General features: G+C 40.0%; 1 protein-coding gene across 9 annotated transcripts in view; it reads left to right on the top strand.

Annotated features, from left to right (window-relative positions):
• The window catches only part of LOC122994645 (partitioning defective 3 homolog), a 253,190-nt gene that overhangs the window by 33,956 nt on the left and 193,107 nt on the right, over positions 1-26,127 (top strand). For all 9 annotated transcript variants that reach the window (XM_044369447.1, XM_044369452.1, XM_044369451.1 and 6 more), the window contains exon 2: positions 13,112-13,213. In XM_044369447.1, the coding sequence (XP_044225382.1) occupies positions 13,112-13,213 (102 nt within the window). The remainder of the gene's footprint in view (positions 1-13,111; positions 13,214-26,127) is intronic.

Genomic DNA, 26,127 nt, shown 5'->3' with positions numbered 1-26,127 from the left:
AGTCGCTGCGATAAGAAGGCCTTCATTTGTGAACATTACGAGATTAAATGGTTGTTAGGCTCTTTACAAAATGTTCTAACTAACGGAAATACCAAACAGCACAAATATTTCAGCCATCGTGCCTCATTATGAATAAAAACCACACGCTGCTTTTTTTTTTTTTCTTTTTTTTTTTTTTTGCAGAGTTGCATAAATCCGATCCAAATCACCCTGCCAACGCTGATGCTCAAGAAAGACATGTAATTGTCTTTTGGCAATGATGCAACTTTTGGAAATACTTGCAACTGCATACAAAGTGAACAGCAGTGTCGCAAACAGTGTTAACGTGCAGTTTCCTTCAGAGTAGACCTGCTCAATAAAGTCCAGTCCTTTTTTTTTTTTTTTTTTTTCTTTTTTTTTTTTCTTCAAGTCCATTTTGAAGAGATGCGTCTGTGGCTGACAGCTCCATTTTCAACTCATTATAGAGGATATGTTTCATGCTGTTTTCCTTCCTGTGTCACAGTGTGGTACTACAGGCACAATGTGACCCAACAGAATAGATGCAATCCATTATTGTCAGCGCAGTTTAGAAACTTTTATTTTCAGGTCTCAGAAGCATTTAATACATTGCTGCAGATAAGTAAAGATAAACAAATCAATAAATGATTGGCAGCTGCTGGTTTTTAGTTATTTTAAAGTGTGAATGTCTGGTTAGCATGCATATGAATTCATACATTAAAACAATTAAATCTCTCTCTGTTTGGTGCAGTTTCAATGAAATGAAGCTTTACTGTAATAACATGATTTTATTTGACATGTTGCCAACTTGTAGGCTATATGCAGACAGGAAGTGATGTAGAATGAAACAACTAGTTAAAAAAAAAAGAAGTTAGAGTGAGATACTTCAGGTTCCGTCTTCACCGTCTCTCCTCTTATCTTTTTCTCACCGCTGTTTTGGTGAGAAAACACACACTCCCAGCATCCTCTCTGATTCAATGATTTTTTTTTTTTTCTCTTTTTAAAGCATCAGCAAGTTAACGTGCAACCTGCGTGAAGGTCACCGTGGTGATGTGCTAGAAGACAATGTGTTCGACTGTTGATCCTGAACTCTGCTTTCCTCCACTAAGCTGCTTATTGCTGTAGCGGAGGACTCTAAAGTAAATGGATGGATAAAGGACGGACTGTGTCTCTGTATGACACAGGTACTGGATGTGGACTTAGTTAAGGACCATACTTGTAGTTTTTCTTGTTATAGCCCGTTTACTACAAATCACATACTTGCATATCATTCTGCGATCCATGATGCTCAGTTTAATACATTTGAATGCGCTCTGTCCGTTTCCATGCGGTATGAAAATCAACTAACAGGCTCTAAACTTGCTGTAATATAATCCATACAGTCAACATCATGTTTTGCATTAATGATTGTGCATTACATAATGGTTATGATGTAATAGAGTGCAGACTTTTCAAATTAGGCTGCACTTGCAGAGACGACTATTCTCTCGATTAACCGATTAATTGTTTTATGTAAATATGAGACTATAAAATGTCAGAAAATAGTGTAAAAATGAAAATGGAATCCAGTTTTTTTTTTACCGCAGGCTCATGAATTCACCGTCTTTCACTCTCATATGAATCACATTTCTTCCTTTAGTTTCCATCCCTGCAGATCCTCTCTATCCATCCTCTCTCTCTCTCTCTCAGGCCGTCTTGAGTTTCACCGCACAGGAGGCAGCGGAAGTTAAAGACACGAACGCTGCTGCTATGCAGTTTGTTCATTATTCATTCTGCGAATCAGGCCACAGGCTGAAATCTCCTGCTTTCGTCCCTTCGTGTGAGATCCTCTCGTTCTTTTTTTTTTACGTTTCGCACAACCTGCCTTTTTTTTTTGTTTGTTTGGTTTTTTTTTGATCATTCTGGTTCGATTCTGTCCATCAAATGAGTCATTTATATGATGAGGAGCTCTGTAATCCCAGCACTAAAGGTAAACTGCTCATGCTGAAGCTGAAGTAAAGACTCTCTTGTTTAAAGCTTAATGTGCTGAATAAAAAAAAAAGAAAGTCTGCTGATTAATCCTACCTGCCTCAGTTTTTAACGTCTTGCTCGTAGGCGGTGTAATTTTGACTATTTTTAGAGCGTAGTATGTTAAACTGTCAAACGGTGGCCTGTTCAGATCAGATACGAAGGTTTCTTTGAATGGCGACATTGTTCTGTGTGAGGCTGGCTGCCATTGAGGTGCTTGCTTTTTCCAGTGTTCCTCTCTGGTTTCTGCCTCGCCCCCCCCTCCACCCCTCTCTCTCTGTGTGTTTCTGTTTTTCTGAGACAACGGCTGAAAGATTAGTTGAACGGTTGAATGAAAGGACACGAGGGTAATACATCGATAAAAGGAATGATTGAGGGATGAGGCCTTGAGCTTTGACCTTGATGGAGAAGCTTGGGAGCGATGGTTGTGTGTAATAGATGAGGACACACATTATGGAGGAAAGAAAGATGGATCTGTGTCTGGATCTATAAAGTCACTGCGTTTGTCATGTGGAATCACTTTATACTCTTTATTTTGGTCTGTCATTACAGTGTAGCTCTCAGTACAATGTGTGTTTTATGTAGGGGTTAGTATATGCAGTTTTATTTTGAAAAATGTGTTGATTTTAATGATTTAAAAAAAGATACGCTGGTCAAAATTTTATTTTGAAAATACAAATTTCCTCAAAAATGTTCCTCAGTTTATTAATTTATTGTATTTTTTAACTTTTTAGAGTGGGACTAGAGCATAACCAGGAGCTTAATTACATTTTTCTTCCCATTATTTTCCTCACCATCAGTTGCCAGAAGCATTTTCGGAGCCGAGCTGTGTTACAAGAGGATTTTGCTAACTGTATACAAATGAAACTGTAGTTATTGCTTTGAAGCAAAACACATAACCTTTGGATGTGTGACAATCATGAACATTCTTCAGTAAAAAAAAATGGTCAAAAACCCCCAAAACAGTGAGCCAGTTTTCCATTATTTATAACAATGGAGCTAAAATTGATATTAAAATATTTAGATTCAGGGACAGAGAGACACTGGCATGAAAAGAGAGAGAGGGAGACAGATGAAGACGCAGGGGGAAACCGGAATAAAAGAAGAGAAGAAGAAGAAGAAACACATGGTGAGGGAAGTGTCAGTGTCTTGGCTCTGGGATGCAGTGACAGAACTTTGACCGCCTCCTCTCGCCTCTCCGGCTCTTGTTTTTGTGGCCCGTCACCCTGATTGAAACCTCTCACCCCCTCCTTCCCATCCAGACTGAATATTTACAACCGAAGACCAGAGCCTTTACCCCGCACATATACACACAGCAGGACAGGGCGGTTGTTAATGCTGCTGGGAGTAAATGGACAAGCCGTCGGTCTGGCAACGGTCCAGACTCTTGAATTCCACTTGGCACTTACATGAGGAGGAATGTTTGGTACTTGAATGGACGGGGCAGAAGGTGCAGTAAGACAGAGGATGTGAATGCTGATGGCAAACACACATCCATGTTTACAGGTTCTAGCCTCATATCTCATACCAAGTTTTGATATTGTAGATATCTGAATGAACCATATATGTAAATCATTATTAACCATGCCACATTTAGCGCTTTTAAAGAGCGATACGTGAATGTAAATGTAGCACAACAAGCTAGCAAAGCACCGTAAACAGAACAGCCTTCCTGCACATGCTCAGTAGCGTCCGCCTTACACAGAACTACTCTCCAGAGACTGAAAATGTGACTCTTTTGGAGCCGTTTCTAAACAAACTAATGTGACCCGTAATGTTTGTGGTGAAGGAACATGTCATCCAGTGCAGCGACGTGGCTCACTGATGTGTTTTTAATAGCTTTTGGAACAACGACGGAGGTCTGCTGCACAGAGGAATAAGATATATCAGGCTGCGAATACAAAGAAAATACTTGTACGTAGATCATTGTTGGTTTGGATCTGCGCATGAGATTCGTTGACAATATGTTGACATTTTTGACTGGAATCAGTGGGTCATTAATTCAGTTGTAAAAGTAGCTTAAGTTGCAAATCTGAACCTGAAAGTAAATGAAACCGGCAACTTACAAAATTCACACATAGTGCACACACACACGCTGACACACGTGAATAAACATACACCAGCAGAGCGGTTGTAGTCCCTCGTCATCACACCGCCTTCTGACACATCTGTCTTTGTACTAAAACCAGTCTGTGGTTTTACACACATCACGTAGCACTTGAATGGCATTTTCCAATTTCCACCCCTCTTCTCCTCACTGGTGTCATTATACTTGAATGAAAGACTCTTTTGTTTCTTATTTCAACCTTGTTCGACCCCGTGCGGCGCAGGGTCACATACGTCGTGTCTTCCCGCCCGCCCGCCCGCGGTTGTGCACACATCCCGACATCAAGAAGAGACTGAAGGAGGATTTATCAAACTTGATAAGCGGAGTGGAGACATGTTTGTCTGCTCAGATAAAGAAAGGTGGTAATATTTGAAGAAGCCAGTCTGTTTGTAAAAGTGAGCACATTTTTTTTTGAAGGGGTTGAGGAAACAAGTAGTAGTTAACCTCTATTTATCCAGGGAGGGTGTGTGTTTCGAAAAACATGAGTTTCTTTTCCTGCTATAACCTGCTTTATATTTTTACAGTCTCACCTGAGTTGCCCAGAACAACCACAGCCCTCTGCATTTTTACCATTAAGCAGCTTAAAGATGTCCTGTATTCCCTTCTGTCAGGCCAAGATTACCTTATCAAATCTTAATGCCGACAAGAATGCAAACGTAAGAGCTTAAAAATGTATAATTGTCTCTCTCTTTTTCCTCTCACGAGCACTAAGCCGAGAAGTTTAAAAGGCTGAGATCAACCTTGACTTTAGATTTCCATGTTGTTGTCGTTTTCTCTTGTTCTTTTATGAATTCTTTCGCAACAGGGCTTTGATTTTTTGACATTGATTAATTCTTGACCTTGGAAACAGCAGTCGGCAAAACACTTCCCCTACCAGAAAAGGTTCAGTAGTAGCTGTTCCGAAGCTTTCGATCCTATCACACATTCCTCCTCTGCAGATGAGGTTTTTCCAGTTGTTGTGGAATTTAGTAGATGTTCAAATTTCCATTTTTATTTTTTTTCCTGAGCGTTTTATTACTTCTTGTCAAGATTGAAAGTTCGTTCTTCATTCTTTTATATCTGCTGTGGAAGATTGTTTGATATAATTGAAAGCTCCAGAAGAGCTAGTGTAATACTGTAGGAATTTATCTTCCATTTGTATTATTGATCATTAGGAGAACTGTAATTTACATGATACTATAGCAGAATAATTTGAACCTTGACCTCATACATCACAGCTCTGTACTGCAGTTTTAGATGATGTGACTATAATGGAGTTATGATCTAGATTTTTTTCCCTTTGTGTCCTCCTTTTTAGTAGAAAGAGTGCTTAGATGGCAGCATTTCTTCTTCTTCTATTAGTCCATTAGTATATTTTACCAAATATAGTAAAAAAAAAAAACCCCTGTTGCATCTCCAAACCACAGAAACAAAAATATCTGCATGTTTAGATGCCAGCAACGATTTATTAGCTCCAGCTAGCATAAACTAATGCACTCTTAAACAACAGCCAACCAATAAACCCCTCTTATCTTTATCAACATCATAAACAGTTTCAATAAAAACCTAACATTATATCAGTCAGAGAAGACTAAATATTAGAAAGCACTACAAGCTACAGCCTCCCAATGACCAGATTTGAACCAACACTTTAAAACACTTTAAACAAAAACTGTAACCTTCATCAAGGTTGGATTTATTGCAGGGTTGTTGTTGAATAGAAATATTATGCAAATTGCATGAACTGACCCTTTAAACTGGCAGCATCTCAGCAGAGGATATTAGCCGTTAGCTCATTGCAAATTGCCCAGGTCGTCTGGGATGCTACAACTCGATTTAATACACAATCACACACTTGACATTAAGTGACAATAAGCCTACTGTTTGTTCTTAATCCGCTGTACATTAAATGTCACCTGCTGTGAGGATAAAGCATGTGTTGCTACAGATTGCATTAGGTTGTATAAGCGTCACGTCGCTTTAATTTCAGCAGCTTCGACCCGTCTCGTTGCCTTTAAGTAACTTCCTGCTTCTCTCTCTCTCTCCATCTGGCCTTGGTTTAAACCCTCCAACTCCTAAATCTACAATCACTTAATTATTCTTTTAGATCTTCTGTGTCCCTTATATCTTTTTTTTGTGCCCCATCCTGTTTTCCTAAATTGAGAGGGAGGAGGAAAAGGAGGAGGAGGAGGAGGAGGAGAGAAGGCTGCATGCATTTTTTAGTACCGGGACGCACTCTGGAGAGTACAAAATGGTGCCACACTAAACTTGCAAATGAAGAGTTACACAAGAATCGATCAGCCGTATATATCCGCATCGATGCAGCGTTCTATGGAGCTGCGTAGAAAGAGATTCCCACAGATGATAACACTGCAGCCTTTTTTTTTTTTTTTTTTGAATATGACACATCTCTTAATGTGTGTCAAGTGTAGGACGGCCGGTGTCGTGTTAAAGTTTTATGAGGACAAAGACGAGGAAGAGCTGAGAAGGAAACCGAATAGAATGATGAAGTGATGAGAGAGAGAGAGAGAGAGAGCAGGAAGAGAGAAAACGTTGAGGAAGGGGGGGTGAGATAGACTGGAAATGCTGCATTATTATATAGAGAAACTTAACAGAGTAAAGATGCGAATTGATAGAGAACAAATAACAATCATTATCCTTTCAGGAGTCGCTCGGAGCCTTTTTTAACATGAATACATCATTGCCACATCAATTTAAAAAAAGATTCTAACAAAAACAAAAGCTGTGCCAGAAGAACAGTAGGAGCCTAAAGGCTTCTTACACTCTGGTTTTACATTGTGTACTAAAAGAAAAGATTGGGAAAGACATCTCTGCATCGCTTTGTAGCCTGAAGGGCGATCGCTTTGTGGCACCAAAACAGGAAGAAAGTACTTGCAGTGCAGATAAACTAAGGTGATAGCCAACATGGTAGAAGATGATGATGATGATGATGATGACAGATGACTTTATTAGTGAGTACATTTTTTTTTTCTTTAATAGTTACAGATGTCAGTGAAGGCAACACAATTAAGTGATTTATTGCTTTTATATTTAGATAATTAACTTGTTTTAATTTCATTTGCGGTTCAAACCGGAGGATTTAATGAGTCACGTGATGTTTTCTCTTCACGTAGAAGTTTCTAGAGACTCAACCCATGCTCAGTCTGACGTAGCTGAGTTGTTCCCAGTGGTAGGAGACAGATAATCAGACCTGTGAAGTGCAAGAAAAATGATTGTAATTCTGCTCTTTTGCACTACGGCTGCTTGTTAATTGATGAAGCATCACACTGCTGCAGGTGTGGGTGTTTTCTCTCTATGTGGGTCTGTTCAGGTTGATTGCATTTTGAATCAGGTGTCTTTGGGGATATTCAGATTTAAGGGGAACAAAAAAAATTCTTTTTGAAAATGTCCATGCTGGTTGTTAAAATTTTGTATTAGTTGATGAAACACATACAGTTTATCTAAATTAACTGGATAATGATAAATTATAAAAAATACTCTGGTTTTGATTATTAATTGTGTCTGATATGGTTTTTCCACAAAAAAAGCTCAATTAACTACTTACAAATTCTTAAAGGACATATTTCCCATCATTGAAAAATCCAGATTCTATGACTATGCTTTATTAATTAAGTTAAACTAATGAATTAATTAAGTTTATCTACTGCACCAATGTATGTGCACTGCAGGCTCAAGGTTTCCACATCACACTTGGCTTCCAGACAAGTTGTGATGTCACAGATCATGCTGGTAGGTACATGTTTAGATCTCAGGTGAGCAGATGAATGTGAGAACAGCCCCGTAGTGTCAAACTCTGCACATCCAAGTGAAGGAACAACAAGCGAAACACATTTTTCACCACAACTACCCTCAAGAAAAAGTCCTACAGCATAAAGATCCAGTTGTTTATTACTGTCCCTCTTCATCTCCATCCTGTAAACTGTCAGTATTGGTTATCTGTTCATCATCAGCATCATCATCAGAGACCGTAGACCAACTAGAGGAAGACGTCTCGATCACTTCTTCATACAGCTGGACAAAATCCTCAGTGAAGCTCAGGCCGTTATCTTCAGTGCCAGAGCTTGACCCGTCACCGTGCGACGTGACGGGAGACGACTCGGAGGAATCTGTGAACAATAACGATATATCTTCCATAATACTGTGGATATAGTCCTGGACGAGAGCCATCTCCGAGTCTCCGCTGTTATGGCTGAAGCTTGATCCACCCTCGTTCTCCATGTACTGTTGAAACAAATACTCGGTTCATTATTTGACTGACAGATAATGAATCTAGTATATTTTTGGTTAATCATATAAAAATACCTAAAATTTTCAGCTTACAGTTTCTCAAATGTGGGATTTGTGTGATTCTGTCCATTCATTTCATTTTTTGGGGTATTTTTCAGAAGAAAAACATGATTTTTGTATTAATTGATAAATACTTTACCATAAAATCATTGAAGAAAAAGGTTAATATGTAATTAAGTTAACTTGTAGCCTACCTGCATGTCCATGTCTATGTTGTTCATGTAGATGTGTTCAAAGTACATGAGATCGTTGTGCATTTGGACGAGCTCGTTGAACATCGCCTCGTAATCATCTTCAACAACACCTGAGTTCTTTCCAGCCTCGTCGTCATAGTCGCTCTCATCTGACTGGAAGTTTACGTCCAGATCTTCCAGAGACATGTTGGTGTTTGGTTTTCTGTACAACACCTTCCTGTGCTGCGTTTCCACAATAAACTCTGTTTTTTTTTAATTGTGCCGGGCAACCGATTGTTGCTTTGATTTAAAAAAAAAAAAAAAAGTCTTGTTGAGTTCTGGACTGTAGCTGGGCTTTTTTTAAAAAATATGTGTTGACAAATCTTGAGTTTGACCTTTGCTGGGTTGGAGTGACCTTCAACTTTCAGACTCTGACAAATTGGTTGTTTTACTGTCATCTGTGAAGCACTTTGAATTGCACTAACCTGTATGAAAGGTGCTATACTAATAAAGTTTGATTGATTGGTGAGGTTCTATCAAGCAGTACTTCCTCTTTTTTTAGTTGCACCTTTAGATTCACCTTTAGGAATCCCAGCAACTGCATTAATCTCCTCCTTCACTTTTTTTTTTGCAGCAAAAGATAAAACTTTGTGGCTTATTGCTGCATCGCATGTTTTTTGCAAAGCTGCAGAACTAAAGTGAAGTTTCTCCCCTAAAACAAGTAAAATGTCACACATTTTTGCTTTAAACCCTCAGTCTGACACTTGATGAGCAGTATGCATCATACAACAACACAAAGGCACGCTCTTAACAACAGACACGGACCTCTTCACGAGCGTTTACGGTGCAGTGAGCATCTCACGGGCCGCTCGGCTGGTCTGTAATGAAGCGCCGGGCTTTCCTCGCAGCTGGTGTGTTGGCCTTGGCCCGCGTCCAGGTCTGTTGGTCTGATGAGGCCTGCAGCGGGCAACGCCGTCTTTGATCTGACTCCAGATCTGTCCTAAGTTTTTATGCAATACTTCAGATGAGGGAGCCTGCCAGATTAGGCCCAGAGGGAACACATGAGAGTTTAGAAGTTTGTATTATTCACATGGATGAGACAGTAGAGAGAGTGAAGTCCAGCTGTATGAGTCATTTTCGTAGGGATATCCACATCAGAGCCCTTCTGTGTGTTGTCGTCCATCTCTGGAGCTTTATAATCTTGTTTACTATATGGCTCAGTCCCCTGTCTTAAGTTTGGCACCGTGGCATTTGCTGTGAGCTATTTTTAACAGATGAACTTGGCCCCCAACATATGACACACTAACACACACACACACACACACTCACTCACGCAGCATTTTACACATGCTTTGATACGGTCCGCCACACCCAGCGCTGACACACATACACACTATAAGCACACATACATACTATAAACACATTCATACTATATGAAACCGATCCAGTCAACGGCTACGCATAAGCCCACGCTCATCAACACTATCGTAACATCACTTCTTGATGTCTAAACATAGCGCAGCCTTGAGTTAAAAAAAAAAAAAAAAAAAAACCAACCCCGGGGGATCTCCACGCTGCATCATTGTGTCTTATTGTTGTTTGTGTGTATGATGTGTCCATTCACATGTTTCTGTGCACATGTGACACATACGGGACACATTTAGGAACTTTTATATAGAAAAACTTTAACATATATTTAGCCGAATTTAGTCTGAATGCTCAACATAGTCATCGTCAGCGTTTTCGTGCCGTAAACGAACTTGCTTTAGCGTTCACGCTTTTTCGTCCCATTTCTTTCAAAACAAAGAAGTGAAATGTGTTTTGGCTGAGTTGAGGATTAAAGGCGCTGATGTGTGGTCTCCTGTCTCGCAACACCTCACAGACAGTTTTTGTAAAAGCAAATTTGCACAAGCTGACCTATTTTTTTTGTTTAAAATAGCTACTTTGGAAACAAGAAAATGATAGACGACGACAACAACAACGACTGGGAAAACAAGCTCTTACACACACAGAAAGCCACAGTAATTTGTTTGCAATGCTTTGTTGACAGATGCAGATCTAGTGAATGTCGGCTACTTCCTGCATTTCTCTGTTAGATAAGAGTTTTACAGCTTAGGTTGGATTTCCAGGAACTCTGCTGCTTCATTTAAATTGAAGTGCAGCTTGTAGCCTAAATATATTTTAAAGGTAACTTATCATGCTTTTTTTGTGATTTTCTGTTATTTTTATACTGTTATGATGTCAAACACGGTCAAAGTTTCTAAACGCGAAGGTGATCATAGGTAAAAATCCCCCCTGCAAGACAAAACTCAGGGCTAATTTGCTGAAAAATCACACATATTTAAGGTCATATCTTGTATTTTGTTATAATCTGTTGGTTTTTACAAGCTTGCACCAAAAGGTGATGCTTATTTGGAAGTGCCTTAAGCAGTGAGTGTGTGTGTTTGTACATTTATATTTTCACACTGAACTCCATCAGCAGGAATCCACAGGGTCTCCGTGTCTGGGGTTACACAGGCTGCCTGACAGTCTGCGCGTGTAGCCGACTGAACACACGACACATAAAAATAATAACGTCAGCTTTGCTCTCATCTTTCTCTCTTTGTTTTTATGTTCTCTCTACCTTTTGCCGCTCCTTTGCTCTTTTCTTGTCATGCTTGTATTTCCAGTCTTTAATCTTTTTTTTGCTAAGCTTTCTGAGGATTCACACATTTAATTCCCTCCTGGTTGTAAGAACTCAGCGTTACGGATCACTTGTACTTTTGACAACTTATTGGAGAAATTAGAAATATGACGTGTGGTTGTCTGTTTTTCTTGGGCTGTTCAGCGATGATGAAAGTCTTTACTATTAGTAAAACAAATCATCATTTTCATCTTACAAACCAAGCAACAGATTTTTCAGTTAGTCTATAAAATATGAAATAGTCAAGTACGCCCATTCCAACTGTCTGAGATGATGCTTGTTGCGTCTGATCAAAAGCCTATTCACTTTACAATGACATAAAAATAAAAGTCTTTCCATTTGACAAGCTGGAAACTGTTTGAATTTTCTCGCTTGATTGACTGTGACTCAGCAGTAGTCATTACCCCTGCCATCCTAGTACCCTATTCACTGTCAGTAAAAGGCTGAGTCAGACAACTTAACTGGAAAGGTCACGAGCCAGCTGTGTTACATACCCATGACTGTATAGAGTATACTCTAAGTGTTCTTACATACAAGCTCAACTCACCTTATTTAAGACTGGAAAATGAACTTGACACTAACATATTTTATTACAAAATGCTCAAGGAATACACATTTGAAGTTTAATGTTTTATTGTGTACCAGGTGGTTTCTATGGGAACAACAAAGTGCCAAGAATTATAGGACATTCATCTGTGGTGTCGTTCATTCTCCATTTGGACACCGACATCGGGCATATTTAGTCTAAACAATATGCAAAAGTTTTTATAATCTGGCACTATGACATGTATATGAAACGAATGAAGAAGTCACTGTTTTTGCCTCCTTAATTGCACCTCTTCCTTTCATATCCCACCATTCTTTACTCTTTGATAATTTTTTATTCCCTCTCTCTGCCTTTTTCAAACGTCTCCATTTACTATTTCTTCCAAGGGAAACCTTTTTTATCCAGAGTTATTTTGCGAGTTAAACACTCCAGAAGTATTATTATCCCACTATAATGTGTCTGGTGCCCTTTCGCAGTGAGCTGCATGTGTGTTGCAGTGGACTGGAACCGTACAAGTGGGTAATGAGGCTGCGAGCCTCGGGGCTGCTGCGTGCGGGTTGAACCCAAACACTGGCGTCTTGACTCATTACTTTGCCAAACACTTACGGTACTGTACACATTTCACACGCACTCGCACGGTAGTTTGCGGCGCGCTCGTTCCGTGTCTGGGTTTATTATTGCTGCTTGCATTAAAGCGTAGAGTCGTATTTTATATTTGTGTGCACTTGTTTTCACATGCATCTCTCGTTTACGATCACATTTGTTTTGATGAAGGGACTATTTTACCTTTTTCATATGCTTTTTTTATGCCTGTCTCACTTTGAAGTATTAGTTTTAGTGTTGCTGTTAAAGCAGATTGAGCCACCAATCCCGCTCATTACCTCTATTTATCTCCCCACTTCTCTTAATCTTCTGTGACCTTTGCGTGCATCTTTCATGTCAAAACATTTGAGGAGAAATTAGACTCAATCATACAGTAACCGTGGCTGTAATTCCCCCCCTGGGACCTTTATCCTTGTATATGTCCTGCTTGAAGAGCCAACAATGGCGTTATGAAGGTCATATTTAAGTGTCTCTTTGAAGTTTTTAAAGACAGACCTGTATAGGTTTTAAGCTTTTATTTATACATCATTTCTTGCTACAGCTTGTTTTATCTGTCTAGAAATGCGGCATCAATACTCATGCAGACTATTCTTTGTTATTTGGTGAATGCTTTATATTTTATGTTATGTTAGGTATTTTCTCTTGCATGTGTCTTGAATTAGAAGCTTGATTTTGACTCTCTCTCTCTCCATCTCTCTCTCTTGCAGGATGCTAGTTACTGGCTGCAGGTCCACAGATTGGAGCACGGCGACGGCGGCATCCTCGACCTGGACGATGTTCTCTGCGACGTGGCCGACGACAAAGACAGGGTAAGACCTTCCTCGAGATCTGAATGATGCTGCAAGGAAAATACTGAAAAAGCAAAGCAGCGGTTATTTCCCACCATGCTCTTGTTTTGAAACACCACCAGAGCTCCTTGTGAATGTTGACGGAGTCAGTGACACATGAAGTCCTTTTTTGTTCGATTTGTATTTAAAAGTTAATGAAGGATGTTTATTTTCAGGACTTTTGTGATCTTTCACATCTGAGCGAACACCATCCGGAAGTCATAGTTTGTACCGACTCTTCCATTTTCCCTTTTGAATTTTGATTTTATCCGGCAGCAAATATTTACGTTTCTTAGCTGGAGTGTTTGAATCGGTTGGGTCTCATGGTCTCAGTGTTTGTAGTCTGACTAATGTAGCTGCAACTAACAGATGGAGATTTATTGTTTAGTCCATGAAATGACAAAAAAACGTCCATCTCAACTTCTCAGCAACAACTTAAATGTCTTGTTTTGTCTGACTTAAAGTCCAAAACTCAGTTTATTATTACATATAACAAAGAGAAGCAGCAAATACGTCACGAACCTGAGAATTTGAAGCATTTTTTCACTATTTTTGCTTGAAAAATGCCTGAAACGATTAATCGCACAACAGCGCCAAGTACAAGTTTTCCAGTGCATCAGATACATGAGGTACTATTACAACTATGTTTACTGTTTTCCAAGTCCTTCCTGACCAGTCAGATAAGAGAATTGCTTGTGTATCAAAGCAGACTTTATCTGTTTCTGAACTTTTATTAATAGCACAGTTTACCATGTGTTTGATCTGTGAAGGCCTCTGTATGTTTACATGAGCCGTGCATATCTTCTCCAGTAATCTAAACAGGAATGGATCTGGGTCAACATGGACTCTGTCACTCCTAATATGTTAATATTGAGCAGCCCAAAGACAGCAGAATAGGTAAAGCAATATATTTTTCACCAGTACAGTAAAAAGTTACCGCGTATTTGTCTCTTAATTGAGTGATTTGTTTTTGTGTTTCATGCGCGGCTTGTCAGAAGTTAGTTACACTGGTCTGACTGCAGGCCTGACAATCTTCCTTCCTCACAGACTGATTCACACATCGCCTCAGGGTGCGGTTGATTTACTGTCCAGGTATGGAAGTGACAGGAGAGGAGCTCATCCTGACTGACAGCCTGGAGGAGGTCACAAGGTCACAAATCTCTTATTGAGGTCAAACCCTTCAGTACATCCCTCGGGGAACAAAAAAAAGTGCTAACAGTTTAAACGATGCCACAGAATCGGAAAAAGGATGCAGAGTTTGAAGCTGTGTTAGGTGATTAATCAGCAACTATTTTGATATTTTAGTGAACATATGTTAGTATTTAAGTCATGTAAGGTTTTTTTTTTTAAAGGAAGAACGCCAAAAATAATCTGTTTCCTGCTTCTCAAATGGGAACATTTACAGGCTTTTAGTATATTCAGTCCTTGGATGGTTGGACAACAGAAATTTTATGACATATATCCTCAAGAGTGAGAAATGTAATAGTTGTTTTCTAACAGAGCTAAGTTTTGGCGAGCCTTTCAAGACCCTAAAGTGAAATAAAACATATCTAAGCAATAATTTCTAGTGTATGTTTACGAGAGATATATATACGAGCTCTGCTTTCTGCGATACAGTGGAACTTGAACGCCGTTGGTGGTAAGCATTCTCTCTCACTACGCTGTCAATCATCATGTTTACAGGCCTCCAGGTGCGAGCGCGTATCTGCACGTGTGTCAGCGAGTGTGTGTGTGTAGGTGCGTACCCGCTCAGAGAACTGTCATCGTGCTATCTCTTCACATCCCTCTCTCTCTCTCTTTCCCCTCCTCTCTCTCCTGCGTCCCTGCAGGCGTTTTCCGCTACAGAGAACGTGTGCGTTTCATACATGACAACCCTTCAGCCTCGCTGACACAAATCCTGCACCGCTCTCGCTGCTTTGACACCGAATCCTTAAGGAATAGGTGTACGCGTCGGTTCATTGCACAGTTTGAATTTCCCTGTTTTAAAAAAAAAATATATATAAAATGTTTCCATCAGCAGCTTGATGTCTGAAGCAGGGCTGTAACTGATGATTACTTTCATCCCTCATCAGCTGGTCTAGTTTTTAAAGAAGCAATGACTTGTGAGGTTTACACATATTCCCAGAGCTCAAGGTGGTAAAATAACCTTTTCAGTCCAACCAACAGTCCAGAACAGTCTCCAACCAAAGAACGTTTGGAATTTTGTGTTGGTGAACGTCTTAAAAGACAAACCAACGCAGATATTACTGCATCAGTGTTTAGTGCACGGCTGCAACTAACAGTTATTTTCATTATCGATTAGTTGTTTGGTCCAATATGTCAGACAGTAGTGAAAAATGTCAATCAGTGTTTCCCAAAGCCCAAGACGACAGCCTCAAATGTCTTCTTTTGTCCCGACCGACAGTCAAAGATATTCAGTTTACTATGATAGAGGACTAAAGAAACCAGAAAACATTCACATTTGAGAAGATGGAATCAGAGAATTTGGCCTTTTTTCATAAAAAAATGACTCAAAATGATTAATCAGTTATCAAAATAGTCGGAGATTCATGTAATAGTTGGCAACTAATGGGGTAATGACTAATAGTTTCAGCTCTAGTTCAGTGTTGTCTTTACTTTGATAGTATAAAATGAGCAAACCTTCCTACAATTTAGAGTTAGATCATTGAAAAAGCCCAACATACCGTCTTGTTTAGTTTCATATTAACTCAATACAAAGTTTCACTCTTAGTGACTTATAGGTCAACAGGTGGATGAAACAGCTTGAGTCAGTGGATCGTCATCCAGCTTATAAAATCAAAAAGCGAGACAGCGTGCAGGAGTTGACGCTCGATTTAACAGAAAAGAAATGCACCAGTGAAGTATCCTTCAGCCTCCACAGTAGCATCCTCTCGCCTACAGAAGCTACACAGATCCGAATCATTAACAGCTCAGCGGTTTGAGGAAGGCTGATGTTGTCCCCCCCCTTCATATCAGTTACATTTAGCTTTGTCTATATTCTGCGATTAAAATCTCATCTTCATCTGATTGTCTTGGCGCATTATAAAGAAAAGTGTGAAGTTGAAATCTACTCTAAGGCGCAGTATCTGCGGTAATGTGCCGGAATGGAGCGGGTTATGTTATCAGCCACGGAGCCTGCAGCCATTCAGGTAAACGCGCCGCTCGCTGGTGGTCTGCCAAACGCAGGTTAAAAGGAATGCAGCACGCAGCTTTCGTCTGCGTCTGTCAAAAAAAAAAAAAAAAAAAAAATTGTACTGTTGTGGATTTGTGAGGTGCTCTTGTTTATTTTACTACAAATGAAAGCATTGAAACTTTGATCCTGACAGTTAGAGGCGTGACGGCGGTCTGATCTTGACTAATGAGCGCAGACTCACAGATGTTTTTGTCACGTTGAGAGCTGCGAAAACTAAAAGACAACCCGATGGAGCCTGATGGCCGACTGCGGGCTTGGTATCTCTGGATCTCTTGTGCTGACCGGATAGTCCAGATAGACATTTTATACCTACAGAGGATCAATGATGCAGCTTAGATCAACCACTCTGAGGAAGCGGTGGCACAGATTATTGAAGCAGACTGACTGGTAACTCCGTTTTTAAATCCCACAGTGCTCTGTTGTAACGCAGGACTGAGCGTTTGCAGCCTGGTAGATCTTAGAAGTGCACACAGTGGAAAGTGAGGCTCAGAGCCACAGCCCATTGCTTCTACTGGCAAACATCCAATATGTGTGTGTGTGTGAGTGTGTGTGTGTGTGTGTGTGTGTGTGTGTGGGTATGAGTTCACTGTTTGTATCTGCTGAGAGCACAGCTGCGTGGCTGCAAGTGATTGTGTGCTCGTGGACAGGCTTCGAGCACAGATGTGTGAAAATAAATCCAGCTACTGTGTTGTGGTGTGTATATCATATATATATATAAATGTCTCTGGATTACTGTCTAGATCTGTGTGTGTGTGTGTGTGTGTGTGTGTGCGTGTGTGTGTGTTGGGTTTTTGACCTCTGACCTCTGGGAGATGCTGATGACAGTCTGTGTTGTTGGGTGATGTTAAGCGCAGCTGCTGTTTTAGGAAAGTTAAATTAGTTTAGGCTTTTCTTTTATTGCGTGCAGATGTATCAATTGGATTAATGTGAGACATTTTAAACACGATTCTTTTGTGTGTGTGTGTGTGTATATGTGTGTGGGTGTGTAAGTGGGTGAGAGAGGAAGAAAAGGTTGCAGCCAAAAGGGGAAGAGAGATGGACAAATTAACAGGACTGCTGTATTTGACAGCTGTTTGACCTGTGTCTTGTTGACCTCTTGTAGATTCAGAATCAGATTTCTGTTAATGTGTGTGTGTGTGCATGCATGCATGTGTGTTTTTGTTGGCACGGTGAACACACAAGAAAATCTCAAGCCTGTGCGCCTCAGTTCATTTGTAAATGAACTCTATAATATTTTGCTTTTTGTCCATAACTGTTCTAAAGTGTAAAATGAGCATGTACTGTACTTTTTAAAGCTTCTGATCAACTTAAGCATTTGCAGTTTGTTTATTTAAATAAGCTTAATGAATATGTAGCTTATTGAAATATTCAAATGTAGCTGGGAATAGTTTTATTGACCAGCATCTACATTTGCATGTCTCTTGGAATAACGTCAAGTCAAAACAAACAGCAAACAGTGACCGTAATTTAGGTCCTAAAATTAGATCAAGATGTCATGTGATTCTGCACTTAATGTGCTCAGGATCAGAGGAGGAACTCTATATGGGATATATACAGTATATTGTGATTCATTTATATTTTAGAGAATGTATATTTATTTGTGTATAATATCTTAAGAAGATAACATCATATGAGTGTTGGACATGTGTCTTTTTCTGGCTGAGAAGCATTTCTAACGTCCAGGCTACAAAGAGTAACCATGTGCATGATGTCAGTGATCATCACCACTTCTGTTTTTTAAATGTATCCACTCTGAGGAGAATTTTTCAAAAAGCTCAGTGTTTAGGGATCCACCGGGAAGCACGGGATTAGTGTTGATGGAAGGCTTTTATCACATTTATCCACATTAGTGTGGCCTGAGAAAAAAAGAGGGGTGGAGGGATAAAGAATTAAACGTGTATTAGTGTGTGTGTGTGCGAGTGACTCCGCGCGTCCCACTAAACATGACTGGTGGTCTCCTGGCAGCTGTGACTCATCTCTACCATTCCACAGGAGCTTTTTAAAGACTGGAAGGAATGGCTGGCCCATCACACAAGGACACTTTTATTAGCTTACACTGGAATGAAACACACAGGGCTGCATGTAGCACTCGTCTTGGGAATACGAGTATATTCTGTACATTTTTTTTTTTTTTTAATACGCTGCCGTGTGCGTGCGTGCGTGCGGCTCGCTTCTGCATCTGTTAAAACGGAGTTAAGTGTAAAAAAAAAAAAGTGCGTCTGTTTTTGTCCAGATACAGTATGTATCATCCATGCCAGGAAAAGCGGCGGCTTGCCCTCCAACTTACTGAATGTTTTTCCAGATGCCATCTTTCCATCCATTCATCATCCTTCCTTCCACTCCTTCCTTTTTCCTTTTTTTTTTTTTTTCTTCTTTCCTTTTTTCTCTCATAGTGAGTAAGAAGTCTGACTTTCAAAGGTACTTCCACACTTCATCTGTGACCTTTATTAACCTCGCTCACCGGTAGGAATCCACTTTCTGGCAGCTCGCTATGCAATCGCTCACTCGATGGTCATCATGCCGAGGTAAATACTTGTTTCTGATTGGCTGGCAGGTGCCCCTTTTAAAAATGTGTTAACGGACACCTAAAACATAATTTTGGTCACCGCGTCTTCTAAATCAGAATCACAGCATCAGTGCTTCTGCCTGGTGTTTCTAATTAACTTCTAGTCGTTAATTAAACTTACAAATGAACATAAATGATGATTTGAACTCAGACAGACTTGTTGCAGTCATTTGCCTGTATGGTATAAACGTGATAATACACTTTGAGGTGTCCTGCAGAAATGAGACTATATTCCTCAGTTGTAGTGTACTGTATATGTGCACATAGTAGTGATAAAATACTACCTATGTGTATTGTACACTATATTTCAGAGGGAGTTTTGGCAGCTGACATGATTACTTTGAAAAGTAAAGATTTATGTTACAAAAACATGATGTCACACTACCGAACACTTGAAATTTTGCATCACCTGAATCAAGATTAAAGTGCCGTTTGCATGTGAATGTATCAATAATGAACATTTAATAATGGCTCAAATCCCATTAAGTGTCCCCAATAAGTCATAAACACCCAAATTCTCAAGCTGCTGAGTCGCAGATAAAACCATGACATCGTCAGACAAACAGGCTAACGACAGCAGCTGTGCCGGGAGTTTGGCTATATTGACACGTAAAAAATGTGTGATCACAGAGGAAGTCAGAAGTAACACATTTAAGCACAGCCACAAAGTATCCTTTAACACTTCTAAATGAGCTGCAAAAATATGCTTGTAAAAGTCAAACCACATTGACCGAACAGCTCTGAACTATATGTGGCTGCTTAATAAGGAACCATCCAGTCCTGAACTGTTTCCAGCGGACATTGAAGTCATTACAGAGCCGTGACTTAACCGCAGAGCGCAGAGGAGACCCGACCCGGCCGGATCCCGTGTACGTTCAGGGTAAACTGACGGTTATGAAAGATTGTGTTGTTGAAAAGTTCGTAATGTCTTTATTTAGATACATGAACACAGCTCGGAGTCACTGTTGAAGATCCATTGTACTGATGTCTGAGTCTAGGATGACCGACCTTTTATCCTGTGTTGTGTAAAGTGCAGGGGTAGTGAGGTGAAGGTTAGTGCTAGATACTCACTTGGCAAATATACACACACACAGATGGACACACTCACAGCGTTTGCCAGAATATACACATTCACACACACACACGCAGAGTGACACACATTCCTGTCGTCTTCTGTCATACACTCTCCTCACTCTCACAGACATACTCACACCCTGACATACCCCAGGTGTCCGGTGACAAGCTCGTCCCTACACACACACACACACACTCCTGCAGCGATGTCACGACCCTAAATGATGGCACCTGGGTCGTGCCAACACCACATTCCTCTCTCTCTCTCTCTCTCTGTGTGTGTATGTGTGTGCGTTGTCAGGGTGTGCCGCACAGCTGCACCCTCCGGTACTCCATCACTGACATGTCTGGCCCCGGTCAGCGTTGTGTCTGGGTGACAGACACGCTGAGTTTTTTAGCTCTGTGTGCGTGTGTGTGTGTGCGTGCTGGCGTGCAGATACCCTTTGTAATAGCACGCGATTTATGTTTTTCATACTTTTGTTAACGAATATGCGATGTGGATAATAGTTTTCATGTCGGTGACTGTTTCCCAAATGGTTGTGTAAACTTTTAAGCTCCTTTTTTTTTTTTTTTTAATGCATCTTGTTGTTTGTCTTGTTGACCAAGTGAAATCTGTTGTGTGTGTGTGTGTGCATACTTGCCAGGCAGATGAGATTACTTCTTATTCTTAAGTATGCGTTTCTTGTTTGAGTTTGTCTTGTTTGCGTGTTTGTTTGTTCTTGATCCAGGCGTTATGCTGGTCTGAGCAGATTATAGGCGCGTCTCGCAGCATAGGAGACAGGACAGGCAGGCAGACGGGTGGTGGGGGGGTGGAGGGTGGTGGTGGGGGGGGGGCGTGAGGTTAAATAAACCCAGAGGAGTTTCTTAAAGCGACTCCTTCAGTCCTGTCGCTGAATATCAAGAGACAGTCAGACTACCAGTCACATATTTGTATGTGTGTCTGTTGCTATGTGGAATAGATCCCCATCAAGTGAAATGTATCTGCAGACCTACTGACGACTGAATAAACTATCAGTAGTTACTGTGGGAGCTGGTCGCTTTGTGGTTTTCTTTGAACAGAATATATGATGCTTTTATTGTTTTAAAAAGTATTTTTGATAGTTTTTATGCAGCAACGTAAAGGGCAAATAATGAGGAAATTTGCTCATCAGTGGTAGTTGCGATAGTAGTAATACTGTATATTAAAGAAAATTTAAAAAATAAAGAAATAAATACGACACCACATGACCAAAACATCCTCAGGACCTTTGCTGCATGTCAGTCCTCTGTTGTTCTCTATGTTTCCTGTCACTCTCAGCTGTCAAACTAATAAAAGCTAAATTCCCAAAAACATTCTCAGAGTTTATGCCAAAATCTGCAGATTAATTTCTAGATTAATCATATAATCTATGAAATGTTAAAAAGCAGTGATAAAGTGACGTTCACGGTTTCTTAGAGGCCACGGTGATGTCTTCAATGTGCTTGTTTAGTCTAACAGTTTAAAATGATGATTTATTTAATTAACGCATACAGACAGGTGACAAATTAAAGGGAAAAACCAACATAAAGTGTCTTAGTGAGGTGTGGGGCCACCATGAACTGCCTTCGCATTGATTCTACAGTCTCTGAACTCTTCTGGAGGGATGAACACCATTGTTCACAAAGATATTCCCTCATTTGGGGTTTTGATGATGGTGGTGGAGAGTGTTGTCTAACAGGTCAGTCCAAAATCTCTCATATGTGTTCAGTTGGGTTGAAATCTGGTGACTGTGAAGGTCATAGCATATGATTCACATCATTTTCATACTCATCAAACCATTCAGTGACCCCTTGTGCTTTGTATTGATTAGCAGTGACCCTTCCCTCTAAGGGGACAAGTGGACTCAAACCATACCAGCAAAATACCCCCCACAGCATAACAGAACCACCAGATCCCCTCACTGTAAGGGTCAAACATTCAGACCTGGACCAGTTTTTCCTTTAATGTGTCACCCCTCTGTAATTGACAAGGACAAACAGCAGATCTTAACATGTGAGAATTGAGTCTGAGTTTGGCATTTTTGCTTGAAAAATGACTGAAAGGATTAAACGAACCATTGAAGCTCTGCATTTTATGAATCTGACTGTCATTCAGAGACATTTGTTCCATTGTGGGGAAAGTTTTAAGGGCCCTACATAGTTCATACATTTTACCCTTGCCTGAAAGTTAATACTGTATAAGTGGAAAATAGGCAGTTTAGACATAATCATACAGTATCTGACAACCGTCATCAGCCAGCTGTGTGTCAGTATGTTGTAGTTCTGCATGTGGTGCACCTGGATGACTGCAAACAAATGATTTGAAAATACAAAAATAACTAAGTTATAGAAGACCATATTAAGTCAAAGCAATCTTATTTATACTTCATATACACCTTGACTCAATTAAAGGTAATAAAGGCAAAAGAATCAAAGACAAAGAAACATGAACAACTTTAAGGAGAATACAGAACATTAATAATGCAACAACGGAATAATCGACACAACTTCCTATTCAGCAAAGCACTAGGGACAATCCCAGGCCAATCCCAGCATGCACTGGGAGAGATGCTCTCAATCTATCACAGCAGAACATCATCCTCCTCTAACTAAAACTATCTCCACCTCCCTCACTAACAGTATCGAGCCAGTTTTAGCTGACACCCATAAAAAGCACTGAAGTGTTAACACATATCGATCTTGTGTCTCTATATTTGTCCCGTTTGTTGTGTCTGGTTGTTGATATTGATTTTTTTTTTTCCCCCCAGAATGCACACACACACACACACACACACACACACAGACATACGGTGACGCTGTGAAACCGAATCCCGCTGAAGCGCAGACGCTGACTTATGCTGAATATGTCTTGTGTTTTGGGAAATGTTATTTCTAGTAATAAGTCTTAAGATTATAAACCAACTTCCAGGCGTTGTGGTGTTGTGGTAACATGAAGTAAACTAAACAACACAAACACAGCCATAACCTCTTTTTTTTTCAATTTTTTTTTTTTTTTTGAAGCCATCTAGGGAGATGAATACCATAGATAGTGCTGTTGTGCGAAGGATATTGTTCTGGACCAGTGCCTGAGTGGAACTCCTCCAACAACAACATGGTTGGGATGGATGAGAGGTCAGCCAAAACATGTGGTGGTGAGAGAAAGACCAAAAAAAAAAAAAAAAAAAAAAAAAAAAACTGAAACAAGCTTCTCACATATTGACATTGAATCTCAGTCTGTAGACTCTCAGTTTCATACCAGCCTTCAGCAGCCAAATGAATGATTGTAGCCGGCACTCTTTTCATTTGTTCAGTCATGGTAACCCGACCACGCCACGATGATTTGATACACAGAACCATCTGAGAAGTTGTCCAACCGTTTGGAAAAGGAAGGGGAAAAAAAAAAATGCTTGGCAGGTGATTGGATGAGCCGTCTATCACCGTCTTACCTTGTGAGATCATGTGAGCATCCTCATAGGACGCCGACCGGTGGTTCGGACACGAGCGCATAACTGACGCCTGACGAGGATTCTCACATGATGTCGTGATGTCGTGATCTCGTAAATCCAGCTGCCATGCAAGGTGACAGTCATGCCCAGTGCCTATTTCTGCTTTTGTAAAACAGAAAATGCATCACTTCTTTTGCTTTTACTGTCTATTTTTCATAAACATTTAACCAGGAAAGACCTCTCAGACATTTCTGCAAATGTAAAAACGTTCATGAATCGGTTATTGGTTGAATTCCTGAGTAGGAAAATGTTTTTTTCAGCATAAAACTGTTACAGAATACACCTTTTAATAACCGTATCATCCGTCAACAGAGTGATTTTCTTCTTTATTTTTCACATGGACGCACATAGACATCCTTCTTTCACCAAACCAAACCAAACCACACCCGGTCGACCCCTCCTCCGGCCTTCAGATCTTCCTGAGCCGAGTGTTAGTGATGACCTCATTTATTCCAGGCTCACCCTCCTCCTCCTCCTCCTCCTCCACCTCCTCCTCCTCCTTTTTTTCCCCTTCTCCTTCCCTCTCTCTAGCCTCCTAATGAGAACAAGATGACAACTTTATACCAGACTCAGCCATGGTGACACAGAAACTTCTGGTTAAGCCTCCCTGAGAGGCAGACAGAGGAGGATCCATGACTGACAGACAATACACGCGCTGTGTGGACTCGTATGTGGGCGTCTGTACTGCGTATGTGTGTTTTTAAGGACAGACAGAGACTAACTAAGATATATTTTCAGTATGTATTGATTTTTTTCAAGTATTTTACTATTAAATAATTATGTCTTTAGTTTTTAAAATGTCAGAAAATAGTGATAAATCCCCTTCACAATTACCCAGAACCCTAAGTGACGTCTTCTGTTTGCTTGTTTCATGGATGCCATGCAATACAATATAACATTATTGTCTATTGTACTAGAAATTTGGCTTTGACTACACCTCAGTAGTATAAGAAAATTAAAAATGAGAGAAAACAACAATATGTAAAATGCTTATTTTCTCAATTAATAGATTACACTATAACATGTCCAAGATGATGTCATCAGATGTCTTATTTTGTCCAACTAACAGTCAAAGAAGCCCAAAGAAACCAGAAAACAATCACATTTTAAGAAGCTGGAACGAGAGAAATGTTGTATTTTTTTCTTAAATCGTGTCCCAAAATGATTCATAGATTAATAGCTGGTGATTGATTTTCCGTTGACTAATTGTGCAGCTTTAAAAGAGTATAATTATATGTGTTCAAGTGTCCGACTGCGGAGATGAGAAGATGCGAGTCTCGCATGTGTTTGTGGCGTCCATATTTGTGTATATCACCCCGAAGCAATGTAATTGACGTCATCTGTGTGTGTTTGTCTGAGTACAACAATGGTTCTAACATCCATCAACAAGCTCTAACCTCCCTTTCTGTAGGGCATCTGGCAAAAGGAGCTTCAAAAATATTTATTGGTACACGAAACGACACATAATGCTTCTTTCTTTATATCAAAGGTTAATTACGCAAGTCTAATTGCCATCATATCTAAGATTAACGACATAACAAATCATTTAGACTTCTCGTTCGGGGCGAAATTCATTTCTAAAAAAAAAAAAAAAGCCACATGTTTAAACACGTAAATAAATGTAGCAAAAAAAAAAAAAAAAAAAAAAACTGTTTAAAAGCTGTTTGAACCGTCGAGGTGCGTTTCCGCTGCTGCGACCGGTCGTGTTCAAACAGCCCACCTCTTGTGCTCTGCAAACAGTGGCACCACTCACCCTGCTGATGAATGCAAGGCCTTATGGGAAGCTTCCCATAAGGCTCTCGGTGGTGGCTCATGGGTAAAAAAAAAAAAAAAAAAAAAAAAAAAAAAAAGGGATGTGTGACAGTGTCCCTTGTCGGTGCCGGTCGCTAGGACGACCGCACCGCTGCAGGAGAAGATTTAAACGCACACATGCTGCACAAGCATTTTAGATTTTATGGAAGATGTTAGAATACAGAATGAGGTTTCATTTTATAGTCCCCATCATTTTCTAATAATCTCCCAAAAGACATTTGGTACAAATTGCAGTGAAAACAGAGACAATATTCTGAGACAGCACACAAAGTACGTACCCGCTCATTTATCTGAATGTTTACGAAAGAAGCAGGAAATTATATAGTTGAGTAGAGTTGATAAGCGAGCGGAGGAATTTCCTCGAAATAATTGAAAATATTAATCTTCACAAAAATTGTAATGACTGGAAAAACCGACCTATCCGTTTAAACCCATGTCATTTTCATTTTTGCGGTTCAAAACTTTACTCTCCATATTTTTTTTGAGCTTGACAACCACACAGACGGGCACATCTTACATTTTTTTGCGTATTAAATGTCCACATGGGGAATTTGGTTTTGGACTGCACACCATAGTTCCTAATGCAATAAGTACAATAAACATTGTGTCCCACAACTATACATTCACATACAGACCAGCTGCATGCTTCTACCACAGAAGAAGAACTTACTCTACCAGTTAATTGGAATTAAAACAAATTTAAGATGCTGTTTCTATTTTCTGTATTAACACCAAATTACACCACAGA

This window comes from Thunnus albacares, chromosome 12 (assembly GCF_914725855.1).
Source record: "Thunnus albacares chromosome 12, fThuAlb1.1, whole genome shotgun sequence".
In the NCBI taxonomy this organism is placed as follows: Eukaryota; Metazoa; Chordata; class Actinopteri; order Scombriformes; family Scombridae; genus Thunnus; species Thunnus albacares.
The sequence above is the reverse complement of the archived record's forward strand: the minus strand, read 5'-3'. Positions and strand labels throughout refer to the sequence as shown.